At 59.8% G+C, this 18,838-nt stretch overlaps 1 protein-coding gene across 7 annotated transcripts; it reads left to right on the forward strand.

Moving 5' to 3' along the window:
• The first annotated feature begins 1,545 nt into the window (after positions 1-1,545).
• On the forward strand, positions 1,546-18,144 carry DEF8 (differentially expressed in FDCP 8 homolog). 7 transcript variants are annotated; one of them, XM_073308297.1, is made up of 12 exons: positions 1,546-1,743; positions 5,679-5,804; positions 6,754-6,851; positions 7,062-7,211; positions 7,527-7,668; positions 8,109-8,273; positions 9,067-9,194; positions 9,790-9,903; positions 10,282-10,362; positions 11,305-11,445; positions 12,027-12,136; positions 12,848-18,144. In XM_073308297.1, the coding sequence occupies exons 2-12, from the start codon at positions 5,690-5,692 to the stop codon at positions 12,948-12,950; spliced, it is 1,347 nt and encodes a 448-aa protein (XP_073164398.1). In that variant the 5' UTR covers positions 1,546-1,743; positions 5,679-5,689; the 3' UTR covers positions 12,951-18,144. The 7 variants fall into 7 exon arrangements, with proteins under 7 accessions (XP_073164398.1, XP_073164396.1, XP_073164400.1 ...); XM_073308295.1 differs by lacking the exon at positions 1,546-1,743 and adding an exon at positions 2,160-2,264; XM_073308296.1 differs by lacking the exon at positions 1,546-1,743 and adding an exon at positions 2,164-2,264 and having other exon boundaries at positions 5,589-5,804.
• Positions 18,145-18,838: the final 694 nt, after the last annotated feature.

Raw genomic sequence — 18,838 nt, forward strand, 5'->3', positions numbered from 1 at the left:
ACAGAGGAGAAGGGAGAAACTTTGGGGGTTACTTTGGGGAGAGCATTCAGTGGACAAGGGGCAGCTGGGCAGAAAGTGCCAGGGGCTGGCAGAAGCAGCCAGATGAGTGATAGAGACTGGCACCACGGATGTGGGAGAGGGATGCCAGGGAAGGGTACCAGAGCAGGTGAGAAGGGAAGTGCCTTAAGGGAAAGGCCAAGAAATCTGGGTTATTAATGCAAAGAGGAAGAGCGAGCCAGTTGGGGGAGCTGGAAGGTGTGTGTATGAGTGAGAGAGGTAGAGAGAGATGGTCAAAGAAGTGGGCCAGGAAGGTGAGCCGGGTGTGGCCCTGAGGCTGTCAGGCACTTCAGAAGAATAATTCATTAGCTTTGCGTTTCTCTAGTGCTGCTTCAGTGTTGACCTCAAAGCATTTTACAGACCTGAAGTCAAGCCCACAATGCTCCCTCATGCAGTATTGCCGCCCTGCTTTACCGCTGGAGCTGGGATTTTCCCAAGGCTGCCCAGTGAGTCAGTGGCAGAGTGTTGGAGAGAACCCAAATCTCCTAGTTCTGGGTCTTAACCATTAGCCTCTGATTCCTGTCATCTGGCTCCCCTGGAGAGATGGGGGCTGAGTGGGGAGACTGGATGAAGAGAAGCCTAAAGCTTGTCTGGCCGAGTGGCCTCTTCTTCTTCAGAAATCTCTATGCCTTCAAGCCTCCAGGAGCCCACTTTGCCAGTTGAAGCCTGGCCAGGAACTGGCATGGGGTGAAGGAGGAGCCAAGCCTGTTGTGTCTGTGTGCATGGGCCAGGGCGAACAGGACCAAAGGAGACATGTCCATGCCTGGAAGGGAGCTGAGGAGTGGGATTGCCTGGGTTACTACTACAAATCCACAGGCTTCTCCTTTGTTGCAAGGCTGCTCTCTATGGGATCTCTGGACATCATGGCAGCAGTGGGGCCGGAGTTCAGAGCTTTATTCCTCCAAAGCACAACCCTACGCTATTTGCACTAAAGGGGAATCTTCATGTGCTGTTAACACATCTGGCCTATGGCCCACAGTTGAGCAGTTCTGATAATAATCAGTAGAGGGCAGCACTGCAATACATGAGCCAGCTAACTGCAGATGCAGGTGTTTTGTCTGAGTGCAGCCCAGTTAGATCCATGAATTTATGGAGCCTTAAATATCCCCAAACAAATGAGCAGTGAGCAGGATGAACTGGGAAGAGCCCAGCCCAGCCTAGCGACCTGGATTTGGAAGGTCACAGCCACTCTCCCCCTCTGAACACACTGTCCCGCTGGTGTGGCTGAGGAGCAGGCCTGGTCCTGAAAGGGCTAGAGGGAGGGAGGAGCAGTGGAGGGAGCTATTGATGGGGAAAGGAGGGAGGGAGAACACAGAAGGGAAAAGGCAAGTCAGAAAGGAAAGAATCCCCCAAAGGGGAACTGGGGAGAGCGCTAGAAAGCGGCACTCGGGATACCCGAGCGCTGGTACAGACTGGAGGAGAGTTGCCGGGGCGGAGACAGCGCGGAGGAAGAGAAAGGGGGGCGGAGGAAGGAGCTGTGGGGTAGATTGTCCAGTGCTCAGCACCTGGCACGTCCAGCTGCTCTGCTCTCCAGCCCTAGCTCCTGATGCCCAGGCTGCAGGTCTCCAGAGCAGCCCCTGGGCTAGGCTAGGAATGGACCCTCTGCGGTTTGATGGCGTCTTCGGACTGCAGCCGCAAAGCCCGTGCCCCACCCGCCCTGGGCCCGACCCCTCGCCAGGCTGGAGGGTGAGAGCTCAGAGAGCGGCTCTGCCGGCTGCTACCGGCTCTGCCAGGGGACTCAGGGCCCGAGGCTGCTGGGCCACGGAGGGGCTCTCGGGGCGGGCCGGCTGCCAGGGCGCAGGCGAGGCCGGAGGGGCTGGACTCGGGGGCGGCTCGCCTGGTGCCCCGGGGCGCTGGGCAGGTGCACAGCGAGGCCGGGAGCCCCGGGTACCTCGTTTCCCTTGCAAGGGGCGATGGGGCCTGGCCCTCCCGCAGCTGTGGGGCTGCGCCTATGGGGTCAGGCTGGACCGTGGGGCTGCCCCCCGGCTCGGAGCGGTTTCCACCCGAGGCAGGGTTCCAGCCCCACTGAGCCCAGCCCTGGGGGCTCGGGGCTGGGGCTGGGGCGCGCGGTCCGCCCGGCCAGCGGGGGCAGCAGCGGCCCCTCCGCCGCCGCCTGCGCCTGCGCCCCCCGGCCCGAGCTCGCTACAATGTAGCAGGGGCGGCGGGGCTGCGCTGCGGACCCGGCGGGTCGGGCGGGCCATGAGCAGGTGAGGGCCGGGCCGGGCCGGCAGCGGCTTGGGGGGGGTCTGGCCCGGCCGGGGGGGGGGGAGTTCGCCCCCCCCCCGCTGCAGCCCCCCCAACCGTGGGGGCTTCTGGGGCGGCCGGGGCCGGTCGCTGCTGTCCCGCGGGGGGCGGGGGTTTTGGGGCCCGCGGGGGACCCACTTGTCACTTTCCTCCGTGGGGAGGGGGAGAGGCGCGCGTGGCTCTGGCCTGGGGCTCAGCCCCCCCTGACCTCGAGGGTTCCTCCTGCCGCCCATCACTTGGGGGGGTTCCGCAGAGGGCCCCAGACACCCTCTCACGCGCCTGCCCGCCAGACCAGAGGCAGCAGGGAATGTGGGGTGCTGCCCTGTGCCCCCTTCCCAGAGGAAAGGCGGCAGGGCCCCAGGCTGGGCGTTCTGGGTCCCGGGGGTTCCGCGGTGCCCAGCACCCCGGTCCTTGGGCACCAGGTTCTGCACTGTTTCTAGGCCACTGCAGAAATCTGCAGCGTAGCCCTAGCTTTGGTCGGGTGACACCTGGCGGGTCCCTTTCCCCTCTGGTCTCCCACCTATAAAATGCCCTTTCTCGCGGCAGGCTGTAGAGCGTTGTTGTTCTTGTGCTGTGAAGCCCCATGTAGACACTGTGCGTGTTTATCAGCACGCCCTGGCTATGGGCGCTGGGGGGGCAGGTGCGGGGAGGGGCAGCAACTCGGCCGTGGTTTTATTTGGGGGTGTGGATTGCACCACAGCGCCAGTTTTGTCACAGCGATCCTTTTAAAAATCCCACACAGGAAACTGTCAAAACCCAGCTACGTTCACTGTGAGTAAAGAGCCCAGCCCAGCGTTGAAATCCCACTCTGGCTACCAACCAGGCCTTGAGTGACAATTAGCTTTAGTCTCCACTGTTGATGTTTTTCGAGAGCCATCTATTGAAGGGCCTAAAATGCTTTATTTGGGGCCAAAATCTAGCTGGTGCGTTCATTGGAACAGAGCTGCCTATTCACTAGGGTGTGATGGCAGCTTAAAAACACACCTGTTGTAAACCAAGGTCCTTCTCCCACTGCTAATGAAGTTTGGATTTTTGGAAGTGGAAGTGGACAAATAATGTGTCCTTGTCCTTAGCAAGGACAAGGTTCTTAGAAGGTTCTGCTTCTTCTGTGCTCATCTCTGGCATTGCACAATGAAACTGTCCCCCTCGGGGTGCTGAATTGTTTGGGTGTCAGATGCCAGGGGAATGGTTTAGAAAAATAACTGCTCCCTGTGGAGTTCTGAAAAGAGACGTGTTTCTGTGTGCGTCGTGGGTTTGGGAAAAGTTTGTGTGTGGCTGTCTCTGTTTGTTTACAGCATTAAAATTGGAGGCCAGACTGATCCTGACAGTGTCTCTTTATTAAATGGGATAAGAAATGGTTTCTGGAAATTTAGCAGCTGTTTCAACATAACTTCATGGAAAGCAGTTCTCCTGCATTTAAACTTCCCTTTTGGATATCAGGCTAATTCATGAGAACTAGGAAGTAAAACTGATGACTCTAGAATTGCTGTCGAATGGTCAGACTGTTCACTCGATAAAGACCATTATTAGGATCGTGGTGCCAGCAGTGAGCTCGGCTCAATACAGACCAGTACGGAAACATCCACAATGACGCTGGATAAACCTCTTGAAAGAAAAAAATCCCTGGCAGGAACATGCATCCTTCTGTTTCTGGACACGAGGACAAACGCAAACCCCAAAATTGTACCGCTCATAACGATGTCAGTTTAGTTAATCGGGACGGCCGCTAGTCTGTTTATACTGTTACAGCTTATTCCCCTTCCCGTATGGGACGAGCTATCCCGGTAAGCACTTTACACTAGTAGAACTGAGCCCACAGGAGGGGTTTTACCCGTGTGATTCTATCTGTACCAATCACTCCCTACCAGACTGAGGCACAGCGGTGTGTAAAGCAGGGGGCTGGGAAGGAGCTGGTACTGAACGAGGCGTGCCGCTCACAGTCAGCTTGGCCCGTCCCTGCATGCGGCCTTGCCTTCGCTAGCCATAAAGAGCCTGCGTGTAGCTCGGGTTAGCTGACGTGAGGTCAATTCTGCGGATGAGCCAGCTGGTAATCTTCACATGTGTTAGCCGGTAGACACTGATTGTATGCAAAGGCCAGCGCTGGGCTGGGGGGCACCAAGAGTAGTGATGGAATGTGGGGCTGAGCCCCACTGGTGTGTGTTTGCATTGGTGTTTGCTCTGCATGCCCCGGGGTGGTGGGTGCCTTTCCCGTGGCGTCTGTGCAGCACCTTGCATGAGGAGCGCTCTGGATTTTTCACACACCTAGGTGGTGGCAGTGGTGAGGAGAGAGATTGCACATTCTGTCTGTGCAAGACGCTGAGATGTTAATGACACTCCCCAGCTGTGTCTGATTGTAATTGTGTTGCTAGGTTAAGACCCTCCCAGAACACCAGAAGCCACTGCGTGCCCGAGGAGAAGATGCTCAAGGACGCTTCTCTTCAAAAATGTGGAGTTTTTCTGTGTGACTAAGGGCTTGTCTACAGGCGAAATGCTCGCTCCAGGAGTGGAGGGGTTCACCTGTCAGCAGGGTCAATCCACCTCCCCGAGAGGCAGGAGCTCAGTCGATGAAAGAATTCTTCTGTCAACCCAGCACTCTCCATGCCGGAGGCTAGCTTGGCTTAGCTTTGTTGCGCAGTGGGGTGGATTTTTTTCCCCCGAGAGGTCAACCCAGCTACATCAATCTTTGGAGTGTAGCCCTGGCCACCAGAGGAAGGCTGGCCTTGTGGGTAGAGCACTGGACTGGGCCTCAGGTTCAATTCTTGGCCTGTTGAACCCTGGCCCAGTCATTTCATGTCTCTGTGCCTCAGTTCCCCGTCTGTAGGAGGGGGTGAACACATCTGTCTGCTCCTCAGGGCAGGGGCCCTTGCTAGGGGTATCTCAGTAGGTGTCTAGCACAGTGTGGCCCTGAGCTCTGCTGGGACCTCGAAGCACCGTCAGAACACGTTTGTGGAGTGCCATTGGTGGTGGTAACTCCAGGTGGCCAGAGCTGGGGAGCGTGCTGCAATGATGGGGTGCCACGTGCCGGGCTCTCAGGTGTCTGGCTGACTTGGTTGGAAGCGGGTCTGGCGACATAGGCAGGTGGAGAGACCGGTTTTTCTACCTCCTCTGCGGTGGAGCAGAAACCCCGCGCGGAGCGTGTGAGCGGCGTGGGGTGATACTGCTCGGAAGTGGCTGGGAAAAATGATCCGTCAACTTCAGTTTTAAGTGGAAGCTGCCTGGGCTGGGCCGTGGGAGGGAAGGATCAGGTATTGCCAGATCTAGCCTGTTCCCCTGCTCTGGTGCCACAGGCAGAGACGGGTGAGCACCTGGGGCAGGTGACGTGCCCCGGCGCGGACTCTGGTGCACGCTGCTCCCTTCACCTCTGCGTGGTCCGGCAGGTTGGCCTGCTATGGAATGTGATGAGAAGCTGGTCCGGTTCCGACAGGCCCACCTCAACCCCTTCAACAAGCAGCCGGGGCAAGGCCAGCATGACCAGGAGGCTGGGGACGACCTTTCTTGTCGAGGTTAGTGTGGGGTTCCCTCCGCCAGGCTGAGGCGGGGAGGGGTGTGCATGTCTACCCGCTGCTGGGGAGCATGCAGTGACCAGGGGCTGGCGCTGGCCCAGGGAGCTCTGAGAGCCGCAACCAAAGAGGTGGGGGCCCCCTCTAACCCCAGTCCTCCCCCACCAGGTCCCTGCAAGCCAATCTCCTGCCCAGTCCCTGGGCTGCCAGAGACCTAAGTGCCATTATCTGGGAGGCTTTCCCCACAGCCTGGAGGAGCGGGGAGAGGACACTAGATTCTCCCAGCATAAGGGGGTTGTGGGCTGGGTGGACTCTCCACACCAGGCAGACTCCCAGAAAGGCAGCCAGGGCTCCTGGTTCTAACCCGGCTCGTCCACCTGCTGGCTGCGTGGCTAGGTGACTTGTGCATGGAAGCTGTGAGGTTCTGAGCATTGGCAGGTCTCGCGCATGCCGCAGCCGGTCGTTCTCTTTGGGGCAGGGGTGTAGGGAGGCTGCAAAGTGAGACGGGAGAGCACTTTCTCAGCATTCTGGGGGCTGAGTGTGGGAGCGGAGACTCCCAGGGTGGGGGCTGTGTGGGGGAGAGGTGAGCGGGTGTCTCTGAACCCGCCCGTGCCCCGCTCTCGAGGGTTCAGTTGGGAAGGTCTGTGCAGGGGCAGCCCTCGAGTGACACACCTCCTGTGTCCCCAGGATTTGGGGTGTGCACCTGGGAGGGGCCGCTAAATGCTGCTGCTCCTTGAACCTGATGCCCAGAGCCGCCCCCATGCCCGGTTCCCCTTGCCATTCAGTGCTGTGGGGATTCCTGGGCACCGGTGCCCATGTTCTTCGGGGGGCGAGCCTGGCGCTTGCCTTGCAGCTGGGCTGGGACCATCTCGTGGTGGTGGTCAGGGTTGTCTCCCTGCTCTCCCCAGGCAGATGTCTCCCTTCCCTCTCCATATGTCTCTGCTTGTTGCAGACTCGCTGCTGGGGCTGTCCCACGGGGACCCCATGTTCCAGTGCTCAGAGCGCGTGATGGACCTGGGGCTGGCGGAGGACCACTTCTCCCGCCCTGTGGTGAGTGACTGTGGCGGGGGGGGGGGGGGGCGCAGGAGTCTCCCAGGGGCGGCTGGGTGAAGGCTGGGGCTGGCAGGTGTGTGATGAGGCGTTGATTGGCCCAGCAGGGGCAGCCTGGGAAGTCTCTGTGCCCGGGGTGGGGAAGGGCACCATGCCTGGGCCCAGCAGGGGCAGCGCTGCTCACCGGCATTGCCCGTCTCTTGCCTGCAGGGCTTGTTCCTGGCCTCAGACATCCAGCAGCTGCGGCAGGCGATCGAGGAGTGCAAGCAGGTGATCCTGGAGCTCCCTGAGCACTCGGAGAGGCAGAAAGACGCTGTGGTCAGGCTCATCCACCTGCGCCTGAAACTCCAGGAGCTGAAGGTGTGGCCCGGGGGCTGGGGACGGGGTGGGGGCTGCGGCCGGCTAGTGGCTTTGCTGGCTGAGGCCTCGGCTGTGTGGGCTCAGAGCAGCCCACCCAGGTAGCAAAGGGCAGGATCCCCTGCTCTGTCCCAGGCACCTTGGCCTCCCTGCTGACTTGCCAACCAGGGCCCAGGTAGGGCTGAGCAGGATTCTGAGAGCAAGGCCCTATGTTGGCAGTGGCGCCTGCAGGACGCGATGGCCTGGCTCTCAGTGCAAAGGAGGCGAATGTCTCCCAGGCTCAGCCCTGCTCTGGCCGTCTGTCTGTCTGTGCTGCAGGACCCCAGCGAAGACGAGCCCAACATCCGGGTGCTCCTGGAACATCGCTTCTACAAGGAGAAGAGTAAGAGTGTCAAGCAGACGTGTGACAAGTGCAACACCATCATCTGGGGCCTGATTCAGACCTGGTACACCTGCACAGGTGAGCAGCCAGCCCTGCCAGGGCAGTGCCTCCCTGCTCCCCAGCCCTGGGGCAGGATGAAGGCTCATTCTCCTTCCCGGCAGGGCTGATCCTCTGGAGCTCAGCCAAAGTTTGCCTCTCACGCTGGGCTGAAGGGCAGGTGGGAGGCAGCAGAACCCCTGGAATGGGGTGTGCTGGGTGGGTGGCTCTCCGGTCACCTGGGCTCTGCCGCAGACAGGAGTGCAGACCCCTGATGGCCTAAATGCCCCAGTTGCTTCTCTGCTGCCACCCCCTCTTCTCTGAGCCGTTCCCCGCCTGTCTCCTGCAGGGCTGGGCCAGTTCCGAGTGTTGTGCGAGTGTTGGCAAGGGGCCTGGGTGCTCCCCAGCCGGGTCAGGCTGAAGCAGCGGGGAGGCTGGGCCAGGCGGGTGACTCCTGGGTCTCTGTGCCGTGTCCTCCCCAGGCTGTTACTATCGCTGTCACAGCAAGTGCCTGAACCTTATCACCAAGCCCTGCGTGAGGTCCAAGGTCAGCCACCAGGCTGAGTACGAGCTGAGCATCTGCCCCGAGACAGGCCTGGACAGCCAGGATTACCGCTGTGCGGAGTGCCGGGCGCCCATCTCCCTCCGTAAGTGCCACCCGCACGGGAGGGGACGCTGGGGCTAAGTGCCCGGGAATAGCCGTTAACCCTCACAGTTACCAGCCTGCATGCACCAGAACCCACGTCCCAGGGACCCTCCTGCTCATCCTGAAGGAGAGCTCTGTTAGCGGGAGTGGGGCGATCCCTGTGGCCTGGGCACACACAGCCAGCACGTCAGTGTGGTCGCCCTGGCTGGTGTGTGGGCAGGCTGGAGCACACAGCTGGAGCCACAGAGGGAGCGGTGCTCGGTTGGGATGAGATCTCAGGAGTTCCTGGCTCCCAGGCCTGTGCTCAGCCCACTCTCGGCATCCCTGGCGCTCTGGGGTGGGGGTTCTGCAGGGGCATGGCTGGAACCAGTCAGGAGGTTGCTCTGGGTATATGGAGTGAAGGGGGCAGTGGGAGGAGATGACAGCAGAGATACGAGGAGGAGGCATCAACAGGGGCAGAGGCCTTGGCATCGGGACACGTGGTGTCTGGTCCCGGCTCTGCCCTGACTCACCATATGCTCATGGGTGAGTCAGTTCCCCTCTCCGAGCCTCGGTTTCCCAAATGCAGAACAGGACCGGTGACACTCACTCAGCCTCCCCGAGCGCAGGGCTCGGCGCATGCTTGAGGTGTTGGGAGGGTCTGCAGCCTCAGGGCTCAGCGGAGCAGCAGGGAAGCCACCCGCAGGCCCTGCCCTGGCGGGTGAGAGCAGAGACCCTGCTGAGTCTGGGAAGGGTTGGGGCGGGGGACCTGGCAGGGCTGGGGCCCTGGGGCTGACGGCCCATGTCCCATGCAGGGGGCGTGCCCAGCGAGGCCAGGCAGTGTGACTACACTGGCCTGTACTACTGCGGTAACTGCCACTGGAATGATCTGGCCATCATCCCCGCCCGTGTCATCCACAACTGGGACTTCGAACCCCGCAAGGTGAGCGGGGTGGCCCCGTGGGTGGGGGGCGTGGGATGGGAGGTGACGCTAGGGGACACTGAGGCTCAGCTACCCTGAGCCGAGCCAGGGCATAGGCTGGGGGTTGGGACACGGAGCCTTCCACCTTTGGGCAGCGGCATCCACTCCAGCCCCGGCTGCTGGAGACCAAAGCTAGTTCCTGTCTGCACCTGGTGGCATGTGATGTGAGCCCAGGGGCTTATTTAAAGACAGGAACAGCCCCGGGAGATGGTTCCCTGGTGACCTGCGAGAGATGGAGTCAGTGTACAGCACAGGAGTCGGGCTGGCTTTCTCCGATGTGTCTGCATAGCAGGGCCCTTCCCCTCCCAGGCCCTCAGACACGTCCTTTACTTACCAGAACAGCTGGTCAGCATGGAGGGGCCGTGCCCCGCAGCTCCCCTAACCGCCTCTGTGCTAATCACATGGGCCTGCAGGGCCGTCTCCCCGAACCATGTGCTACTATTTACACCTGTCTCAGTGGGGCAATGGACGATTAGTAAGCTGGGGGACCCTGGCACAGGGCGATGCTGCCTCCTGCCCCTGGTTCATAACAGGGCTCTGCATTCTCCGGGCCCAGGTTTCCCGCTGCAGCATGCGTTACCTTGCCCTGATGGTGTCGCGGCCGGTGCTCAAGCTGCGGGAAATCAACCCCCTTCTCTTTAACTATGTGGAGGAGCTGGTGGAGATCCGGGTAAGTGCCTGTGTCCACTTGGCTGGGCTCTGCTTGGGGCTCATGCCCCTGGTTCTAAGGGCTGGGGTCCCATCACGAGACCTGACTTGTGAGCGTGTTCTTCCCCCAGTGTGGGGGAGTTTGATGGGGCTTCCAGCTCTGGGCTGGGTTGGGAGCAGCTCCCAGGCGTGCCCCCTTCGCTGTGTGTTTGTACAGAATTGTACAGGCTCACCCGATTTCTCACCCCTAGACACTGGGGCCAGGAGGCAGATTATCCCACACCTGCTACTGCAGGGCCCTTACGCTTTCCTGGGAGGTGTCCGGTCGCTGTCAGGCAGGGTGCTGGGCTAGCTGGGCGGGCCCTATTTCCTGAAACCTGCCTGCCCCCTCTCCCTGCAGAAACTGCGCCAGGATATCCTGCTCATGAAGCCCTACTTCATCACCTGCAAAGAGGCCATGGAGGCTCGTCTGCTGCTCCAGGTGTGGGGGTGTCTGCGTGGGGAGGAGCTGCTGTGCGGGGACCGTGTGTGTGAGAGAGTTTGCTGGGATGGGGAGGGAGCTGAATCGCTGGGAGCATGAAGCTGTTTGTGCCACTCCCCGGCAGGGTACAAACCTTCCACCTGTGCCCAGCTGGTGTCCGGTGACGGGCCATGCCTGGGCAGCTCCAGCCGAGAAAGTGACACTGGATGGGCAGCTGGGGGGCATGGCACTGCCCACTTGCTGGGGGTGAGAGATCCGCTGGCCTGTCCCTGTCTGGGATCACCTCCGCCTTGTCCTCTCCTGAGGGTAGAGGCGCTGTGGGGTCAGCGTCACACGGGCCAAGCCCAGAATCCATGGACAGGATTCTCCCAGCCCCAAACCGCTGGCTACTGCGGAGATGGGCAGCTGCTGAGACACACCTTGCTGTCGTGCTCCCATGTGGGGATCTGTGACGCCCCCGAGGCTGTGCACAGCAGCGGGTTAAGTGGACTCTCTACGGGACAGGAGCCACGTGCCGGGGGAGGATGAGGGAGGTGTTCAGGCCACGCTGGTGGCTGTGGCGAGCCCAGCTGAGGAGGAGGGGACTGGGTCCAATGGCCGTCGCTAGCCCAGGCGATGGTCTGGGTGGCCTGTATCCCAATCGCCCTGTGTCCTCTGTGGAACTTCAAATCCTGCACCTGCCTGCCCCAAGCCCTGGAAGACTCATTGGGTTGATGGGGACGAGCCCTGGGCTAGAGAGGAAGGGCACATTGAACCCGAGTACGTGATGTTGGACCAGCCACAGAGTAAACCAGAGAGCTCTTGGCCAGGGCTTAGCTAGACTCTGCTCCCAGTCTGAGCCCCGGCTGGGGAAGGCCCCTTGGCGAGTGGGGGCAGGGAAGGCTGGGTGGGGGCAGGCAGGCGGCCTGGGAGTGTCGTCATCTGACAGTTCTTCCCTTGCAGCTGCAGGACCGGCAACACTTTGTGGAGAACGACGAGATGTACTCGCTGCAGGACCTGGTCGACATCCAGGCTGGGCGCCTCAGCTGCTCCTTAGCGGAGATCCACACCCTGTTCGCCAAGCACATCAAGCTGGACTGCGAGGTGGGGCTGGGGGCTGACCTGTCCCCTGGGGATCAGCACTGAGGGGCAGATGCTGTCTGAGGGGCCGGAAACTCCCGCTCCAGCCTGTCGTCCCTGGATGTTTGCAAAGACTCTAATTTCTGCATCTTCATTGCTAGACAAATGCTTCAGTGTTTAAACCCCTCCCATAGCAGACAAGGGAGGTGGGGGGGGGGGGTGCACAGGCCCCGCTCTCCCCCAGTAGCAACCCTAGGATGACAAAGCTGGTAGCAAGCAGGCGTATAGTGGGAGGAATTCCTCCTTTTTGAGTCGGGGCTGGCTGTGGAGAGGCTCAGGGTGGGACATGAAGGCACCGTTGTCGCTGTCCTGCTGTATTTGTTGAGCCCCTCCCAGGTCACGGAGGTGGGAATGGGGCAGACAGGACTGGGGGAGCAGGGCCTGGAAGCACTTGGACCCCAGGACTCTGACACCCCAGTGTGCAATCTGCTGGAGCCAGCAGCTCCATGGTGTATGTGGGTGGGGGGGGAGGGTTTGGATCGCAGCCGAGGGGGGAAGGGCCCATGCACAGCACCAGACTCAGTGATCTTCACTCTTGTCTCCAGCGGTGCCAGGCGAAGGGCTTTGTGTGTGAGCTCTGCAAAGAAGGGGACGTGCTCTTCCCGTTTGACAGCCACACATCGGTGTGCACGGACTGCTCTGCTGTCTTCCACAGGTGGGTGGGGAGGAGCCTGGGGCTGCCCTGTGGCGTCCTGTGCCAGCCCTGGCTGGGAGCATGGGGCCCAGTCAGGGAGAGCAGGGAGATCTCTGTGCTGGGGGAGCCCCAAGATATGCAGGGCTGCGAAATGAGCCGGGTGCAGAGGCAGACCCCACGGTGCCCTCAGGTGGCATTGCAAGGAACCAGCCCTGGGCTGCCCCTGCCCCTGGCATGCCCTGGCCCTGGCCCCTGGGGAGGTGAAGCTGCTGGACAGTGCCTGGGATGCTGCATGTGTATTCAGCGCAGCGGTGACTGTGGCTGGCCAGTCTGTTCGCGTGCAGTGGGGTGGAGCAGGCCCAGAGCGTGGGACCTGGGACCTCTCCAGTGCTGGGCTGGGGGAGGATGGGGCTGGGCTGGCTGGAGGAGCTGGCTTGCTCCCTGACATGCTGCCCTCTCCTACCTGCTGGCTCAGGTGCTGCTGCAGCCACACCCCTGGTGCTGGCCACTAGCCTGGACACAGCACCCACGTCTCCCTGGTGAGGAGGCTCTCTGCAAGGGCACCACGGGTGGCTCCCAGAGCTGGGGGGGCACTGGCTGTGAATTCTGGGGGCCATGCAGCTCTTTGCCAGCAGAAGGGCCCAGTGAGGGCTGCAGAGCTTGCCTGAGCCCCAGCCCCACGCTCCTGACGGCAGGGCTGATGGGGGTAACCTTCCTCCTCCTCGCTTCCAGGGATTGCTACTATGACAATTCGACCACGTGTCCCAGGTGTGCCCGGCTCAGCCTGAGGAAGCAGTCGCTCTTCCGAGGTCCCAGTGCAGAGGAGCAGGCCTAGGGTCCCCCAGCGCCCCCCAGACCTTGGCACCAAAGAACATTGGCGAGAACTGGGCGTTCGAGGGGCGCAGCTGCAGTGCTGGGGCTCCCTGTAGCTGCGAGATCTGAACTAGCTGCCACTGGGGGTGGACCCGGGCAGGGAACAAGGTGTTGCACAGGCCCGAGCGGGTGCTTTGCCCTGGGACTCCGGGACCAGCCCAGCACGCTGCCTGTTGCTGGGAATTGGTGCCAGGAGGCAGCTCCGCAGGTTCTGAATCTGGCTCTGACAAGACGCTGGGGCTGGGGCTGTGTGCAATGGGGTGGCAGGCCTCTCGCTGTCCCACAGCAAGCGCTGGGATCTGCAGGGCTGCTAGCCGCCCTGCCTCTAGCTGCTCTGTCTACAGCTGTGCAATGAAGCAGGGCACATGCCCTGGCATGCCCTGGCATGCGGCAGGTGTTACCAGGGGTGACCGTGTACAAATCCCTGGTGAAAGGGGGGGCCTGGTGTCCCCGACACACTAACAAAGGGGGACTTGTGCACCCTCCCTGAAAGAGATCAGCCTGGAGCAGGGGCTTTCCAGGGCGCCGCTACTTGCTGGTGATTTGCCCCTGGCCTGTGCTGAGTGTTGCATTCCCTGCTGCAGATGCTTGCTGGCCTGGGCCGAGGGCGGAGAGGAGGGAGGTGGCTGTGGTAGGGAAGAGCTGCTGTGTGCAGCAGCCAGTTCTCCTCCCACGCTGATCACGGCTCTAACCCCTCCTTTGGAGAAGCCCATGTCCAACCCTGCCTGTGCGCCCCAGCAAGCCGCCTGGCATGGTTCGGCGTGCCAGCCTCCACTGGCACCGCAGCGCTCCCTCTGCCAGCTGCTCGGAGCTCTCAGGGTGGTGCATTCACGTCTAAAGGGCCACGTTGGTTTAGGTTCAGGTGTGGGCCCAGGAAGCATCCCCTCCGGGTGTCTGGCCGTGGCCCAGCTGGCGAGGGGCCTGTGTGCAAGGATGTGAGGCTCAGGCTGGTCCCTTGGGGACAAGTGTCCACATCATGGCCCTGTCCTCACCGGCGTTACTCAGCCCCAGCTGGGCCATCAAGCTGGCATGTCTCTCTCCTGTCCACAGGCTCTGCAGGGCCGAAGTGAGGCACAGAGGCTGGGGGGAACCGGTGCGTGCTGGTGGAATAGTTCGCGCTCGGTTCTCAGCCTTGCTAGGCTGATCTCGCTGGCTCCCCTGGAGTCTATACCCTCTGCTGAGAGAGGACGCGAATGCTATGGCCTGCGGGCTGGAGCTTGTTGCTTCTTGCTCAAAGCCTGCCAGCATCTGGCGCTGGCTCCCTCCAGCTCCACACAAATGTGGGTGGCACCTCTCAGAGAGAGAGACTCGCAGAGATGAGTGTGGAGCTGATGTAGAGCTACTCATTACCTGGCCTTTCCCAAGACCCTCCTGTGCTGTTCAGAGGCCAAGGCTTCAGGTTGGAGTCTAGCTGCTTTAGTCTTGTATTTATTTCTGTGCCCAGCCCGGCAGTGCCCAGCGCAGGATCAGCATCTTTCCTCGGCGCTGAGAGCGTAGGGCTTGCACTCCGCGTGGTACTGGAGACACCCTGCTGGCTCCATACCACTGACTGCTGCAGGAGTGAAGAATGGCACCGGCCTCCCCCACCACCTTGCTTGAGCTGCAGGGCCAATGGCAGACAGAGGGATCCAGACCTGGCCCTTACACGCAGCTGTAACTGAACCGGCTGCCAGCCCCCGTCTCCCGCAGTGCGGCTGCCGCTCTCCCTTGCCAGGGCCAGGAAAGGCAGGAGATGTTCAGAGTCATCCCTTTAAATAAAAAAAGTACATGGGATGGGCACCTTGAGCATTGAACTCTAAGCCAGCCCCGTCCCCTGGGGCCCCTTTTGAGTGGTACGCCCTGGAATTAAACAATGCACGGAGGGGGGGCTGCTGCTGCTGCTTTACGCAGGGTGTTTGGGTGAAAGGCACCATGGCCTCCCCCCCTCCCTCCATCCTGCCTCTTGCCTTATCTGTCTTGTTGCTGCTGTTACTGGGATAGATTGCGGGGGGTTAGGAGCCGGCTGGGGTCTGTCTCCCCAAGCCGCAGTCACACCTCCCCACTACAGGGCAGCCGTTTGGGGTTTCAGTAGTGGGTGTTTTCAACAAGCAGAACCAAGGACTCGCGGCTGCTGGGCCCGGCAAGGGGGGTCGCAGGCTTTGGGCAGTGACAGTCCGACGGAGCTCCTGAGTGACAGCTCAGGGATGAGCACTGATCCCTTTAGTCTTCCTTTTTCTACAACAGGGGGAGCAGGGCTGCAGGCTCTGGGCAGGGCCGAGCCCCTCCATCCCTGGGGGAAGTGGGAACTAGCGGGCAGGGCCGAGCCCCTCCATCCCTGGGGGAAGTGGGAACTAGCAGGCTTTGTTCTAATTGCTTTTCCTCTTGTCGGTTCTGCTCCCGCCACCCCAGCTGGTGCTGTGCTCAGCTGGTCTGCGTGGGGCTCTCGCACCCCTGGGGGAGGGGCTGTGTATGAAACGCCCTGGATAGTAAGTGAAACACACATTACCTCTTTGTAACCCGCTTGCCTGATTTCCCAGAGGACACTTTTCACGTGCTGGGCCATTTCCACTCCCTTTGGATAAGGGACTTTCTTCTAGTCCCAGTGCTAAGGGCAGCTGAAGCTAGCAGAGGTCCTGAACTCTTGCCTAGAGCTGGAGTCTGATCAAAGGGGATTGGAATGGAAACACCACCTCTGCTGAACGGGGTGTGAGCAGTCAGACCCCTCTGGGAACCGAGATGGGCCAAAGGTAGCACCCCTTCCCCCCTTAGCCAATGTAGTGCGTGGAGGGCCATTATTGCCAGTTTCCATAGTGCCTCTGACCTCTTCCTCTGCTTGGATTATAGTGTTTGCTATTAGCTATTAGCAAACACTGGGTTTATTACTAGGCTTCTGTTAACCCCCACACTCTGTTTTCACATGCTCATTTCATTTCTTTCTCAATAGTTCTCCTCAAATGAAACTTTTCCTACCCCCTGACTGCATCCCGCCCCTAGGGCTGTTACACGTTGAAACCCTCCCACTTCACACTAGCATGGACTCAGCCTCTGGGTGCGATGCTGCTGGTTCCCCTTTTCAGTGCGGATGTTGGATACTCAGGGTCTGGTGTAGTTGTCATGGCCCAAGCCCTTAAACTCTTAACTCCCTTTTCAGGTGTTTTTAACGTTCACCTGCTAGGCTGAAATGTCCCTGTCCTGGGTTCTGACCAGAGGCGAGCGTTTGGAGAAAGGGTCTGCGACAGCAGTTCTACCTCTCCGGAGAAAGCTGGCCCTTGTCTCTTCGTTAAAATAAACCACTACATGTCTGGGACACTCTTCGAAGAGTGAGCTGCTGCCTCAGTCTTCTCTTACTGGGTTTCTGTTTAATGGCGATTCTGCCAGGGAGGGTGTGCACTGCTTGAACACTAGTGTGAGCACTTTAATTCCTGTACGTTGGTTCTATTTGAGTAGAAATAACAAACCTTGCTACAGAATCCTTGTTTATCCTGTAAGTCCCTGACTTACAGGTGGATCTTTTTCTTGGTTTCTAGAAACACTTTGTTTGCCTGTGTGGGTGAGAGAGTGAGATGGCAGGCTCCAGGCAGGCAGGAGGCTCCAGGCAGGCAGCGGGGAGGATGGTTGTGAAGCTGGGGTGAGGTGGTTGGGTTTTTTTAAATTTAGTTCCTAATCTTGCAATGACAAAGTCTGAAGAAGAAAGTGTTCTCCTGGCCCCCTCCCCCAGTTCAGAGGGCAGGAATAGCAGCGCGAGCCTGTTTTCTACTCCTGCCTAGTCACCAGAGCCTAGGTTTAAATGAGGGAGGCATGGAAGAGCACCTGCTGAACCTGCTGTTCCACGTGCTTGCAGAAGCCGGACAAGCAGCATATGCCACAGGTGTGGCCACGTGCTAGCCGGTGGCAGGATGGGCAGTCCGGGGGGAAGGGTGCAATTCCCACCTGTTCTTCCATGGTATCTTGTATAAACTTCTGGCAGTCAGGTTATTAGACCCAGTGCTGTTGCACCTGTGACAAGAGATGGTCTCAGTCCCTAGGCCAGCTGCTCCATGGTCTTTATTAAATGCACCTTGGAAAGAGTGAATGCAGCAGCTACTGTGTTGCACCTGAGCCCCAGACAAATCTGTGTTCATGCATTGTTACCAGACCCTCGGAGTCTGTAACTTCGGGGGTGCTTCAACTAGCATAAACCACCAATGTGAAAGGTACCACAGACGGAACAGATGGCATGATCCTGCCTGTACCTGGAAGGGTAAAGATAGGGGAAGAGGCTATGTCTGCATGGCAGCTGGGAGTGTACCTCCTAGGCCGGGTAGACAGATACAGCTAGTTCTGCTTGAGTTACCAGGCTAAAAATAGCAGTGTGAATGTTGTGGCATGGGCTAGCCACATGAGTACAAGCCCATCTGCCCTCCTTGCAGCTCTGAGCTCATGGGGTAGGCCAGGGGTTGGCAACCTTTGGCACCTGGCCCGTCAGGGTAAAGCCGCTGGTGGGCCAGTTTGTTTATCTGGAGCGTCTGCAGGCACGGAGCCCCGCAGCTCCCACTGGCCGCGGTTCGCCGTTCCTGGGGGAAGTGGCGCGGGCCAAGGGACGTGCCAGCCACTGCTTCCCACAGCGCTCATCGGCCAGGAATGACGAACCGCGGCCAGTGGGAGCTGCGGGGCTCCATGCCTGGGAACACTCCAGATAAACCGGCCTGGCCTGCCAGTGGCTTTACCCTGATGGGCCAGGTGTCAAAGGTTGCCGACCCCTGGGCTAGGCCATGCCACACTACTATCTTTAGCCGGAAGCTCAAGCAGAGCTAGTGTGTGTCTGTATATCGAGTATGGGAGGCATGTTTCCAGCTACATTGTGAACATACCCTTTTATCCTGCAGTCTGATTCCTTGCCATGCCTGCCCTCCTGCCAAGGGGTCACTTCTTAATGAGAACAAACCTGGTTAGTTGACACAGCTGCCCTGTAACCTGCACAGCAAGGGAGGACAGAACCAGGACCTTTGCAGCAGTGATGTCTCCGCCATCCAAAAGTGGAAACAGTGAATGACAAAAACAAAACCCCCTGGAAAGTTTCCCTGTGGTTACTCCACATCTTGGTGACTGTAGGAAGGGGGAGGAATGGGGGATAGTAGCACAGGAATCTAACGTACAATGATATTGATTCAATAAACCGCTGTATTTGATCATTTTAATGGAGTGTTGTCGTTGCTCATTTGTTGAAGGATGGGGCGGTGGGGATCAGGCCAAACGGGTCACTGAGGTTACATGCTGCTGCTGGGTCTGTCATTACTCAACTGGTTGCACTGAAGCCTGGGGAGGAAAGTCCAGTTGCTAATGGATTAAAGATTACAGCATGACTCAGCATCTGCTGGCACACAGATTAACAGAGCTTCCCATCTGGGCCTTGGCCAGACCAGGACCAACGGGGGGGAATAGCTTGGCTTGGTCTGGTGACCTACCTACCAGTACAAGCCCAGCTTGGGCATGCACTGGTGGGGTGAGCCTAGGCCCCTGCAGCTACAGGGTTAGTTTTAGCAGAAATGGAAGCTCAGTTCTCTCTCCGTGTGCTAGTCATGCTGTCCCTTTGAAAGGAAGCCAGGGGGGCGCTCCAGGAGCTAGCTGGGGTCTGTCTCCAGGGCTGCAATCCCCCCCCCCCCACTGCAGTGCAGACATGGGGGGTAGGAGCTAGCTGGGGTCTGTCTCCAGGGCTGTAATCCCCCCACCCCACTGCAGTGCAGTGCAGATATGGCGGGGTAGGAGCTAGCTGGGGTCTGTCTCCAGGGCTGTAATCCCCCCACCCCATGCAGTGCAGACATGGCAGGGTAGGAGCTAGCTGGGGTCTGTCTCCAGGGCTGTAATCCCCCCACCCCATGCAGTGCAGACATG

Source organism: Lepidochelys kempii, chromosome 12, assembly GCF_965140265.1.
Source record: "Lepidochelys kempii isolate rLepKem1 chromosome 12, rLepKem1.hap2, whole genome shotgun sequence".
NCBI classification, from domain to species: domain Eukaryota; kingdom Metazoa; phylum Chordata; order Testudines; family Cheloniidae; genus Lepidochelys; species Lepidochelys kempii.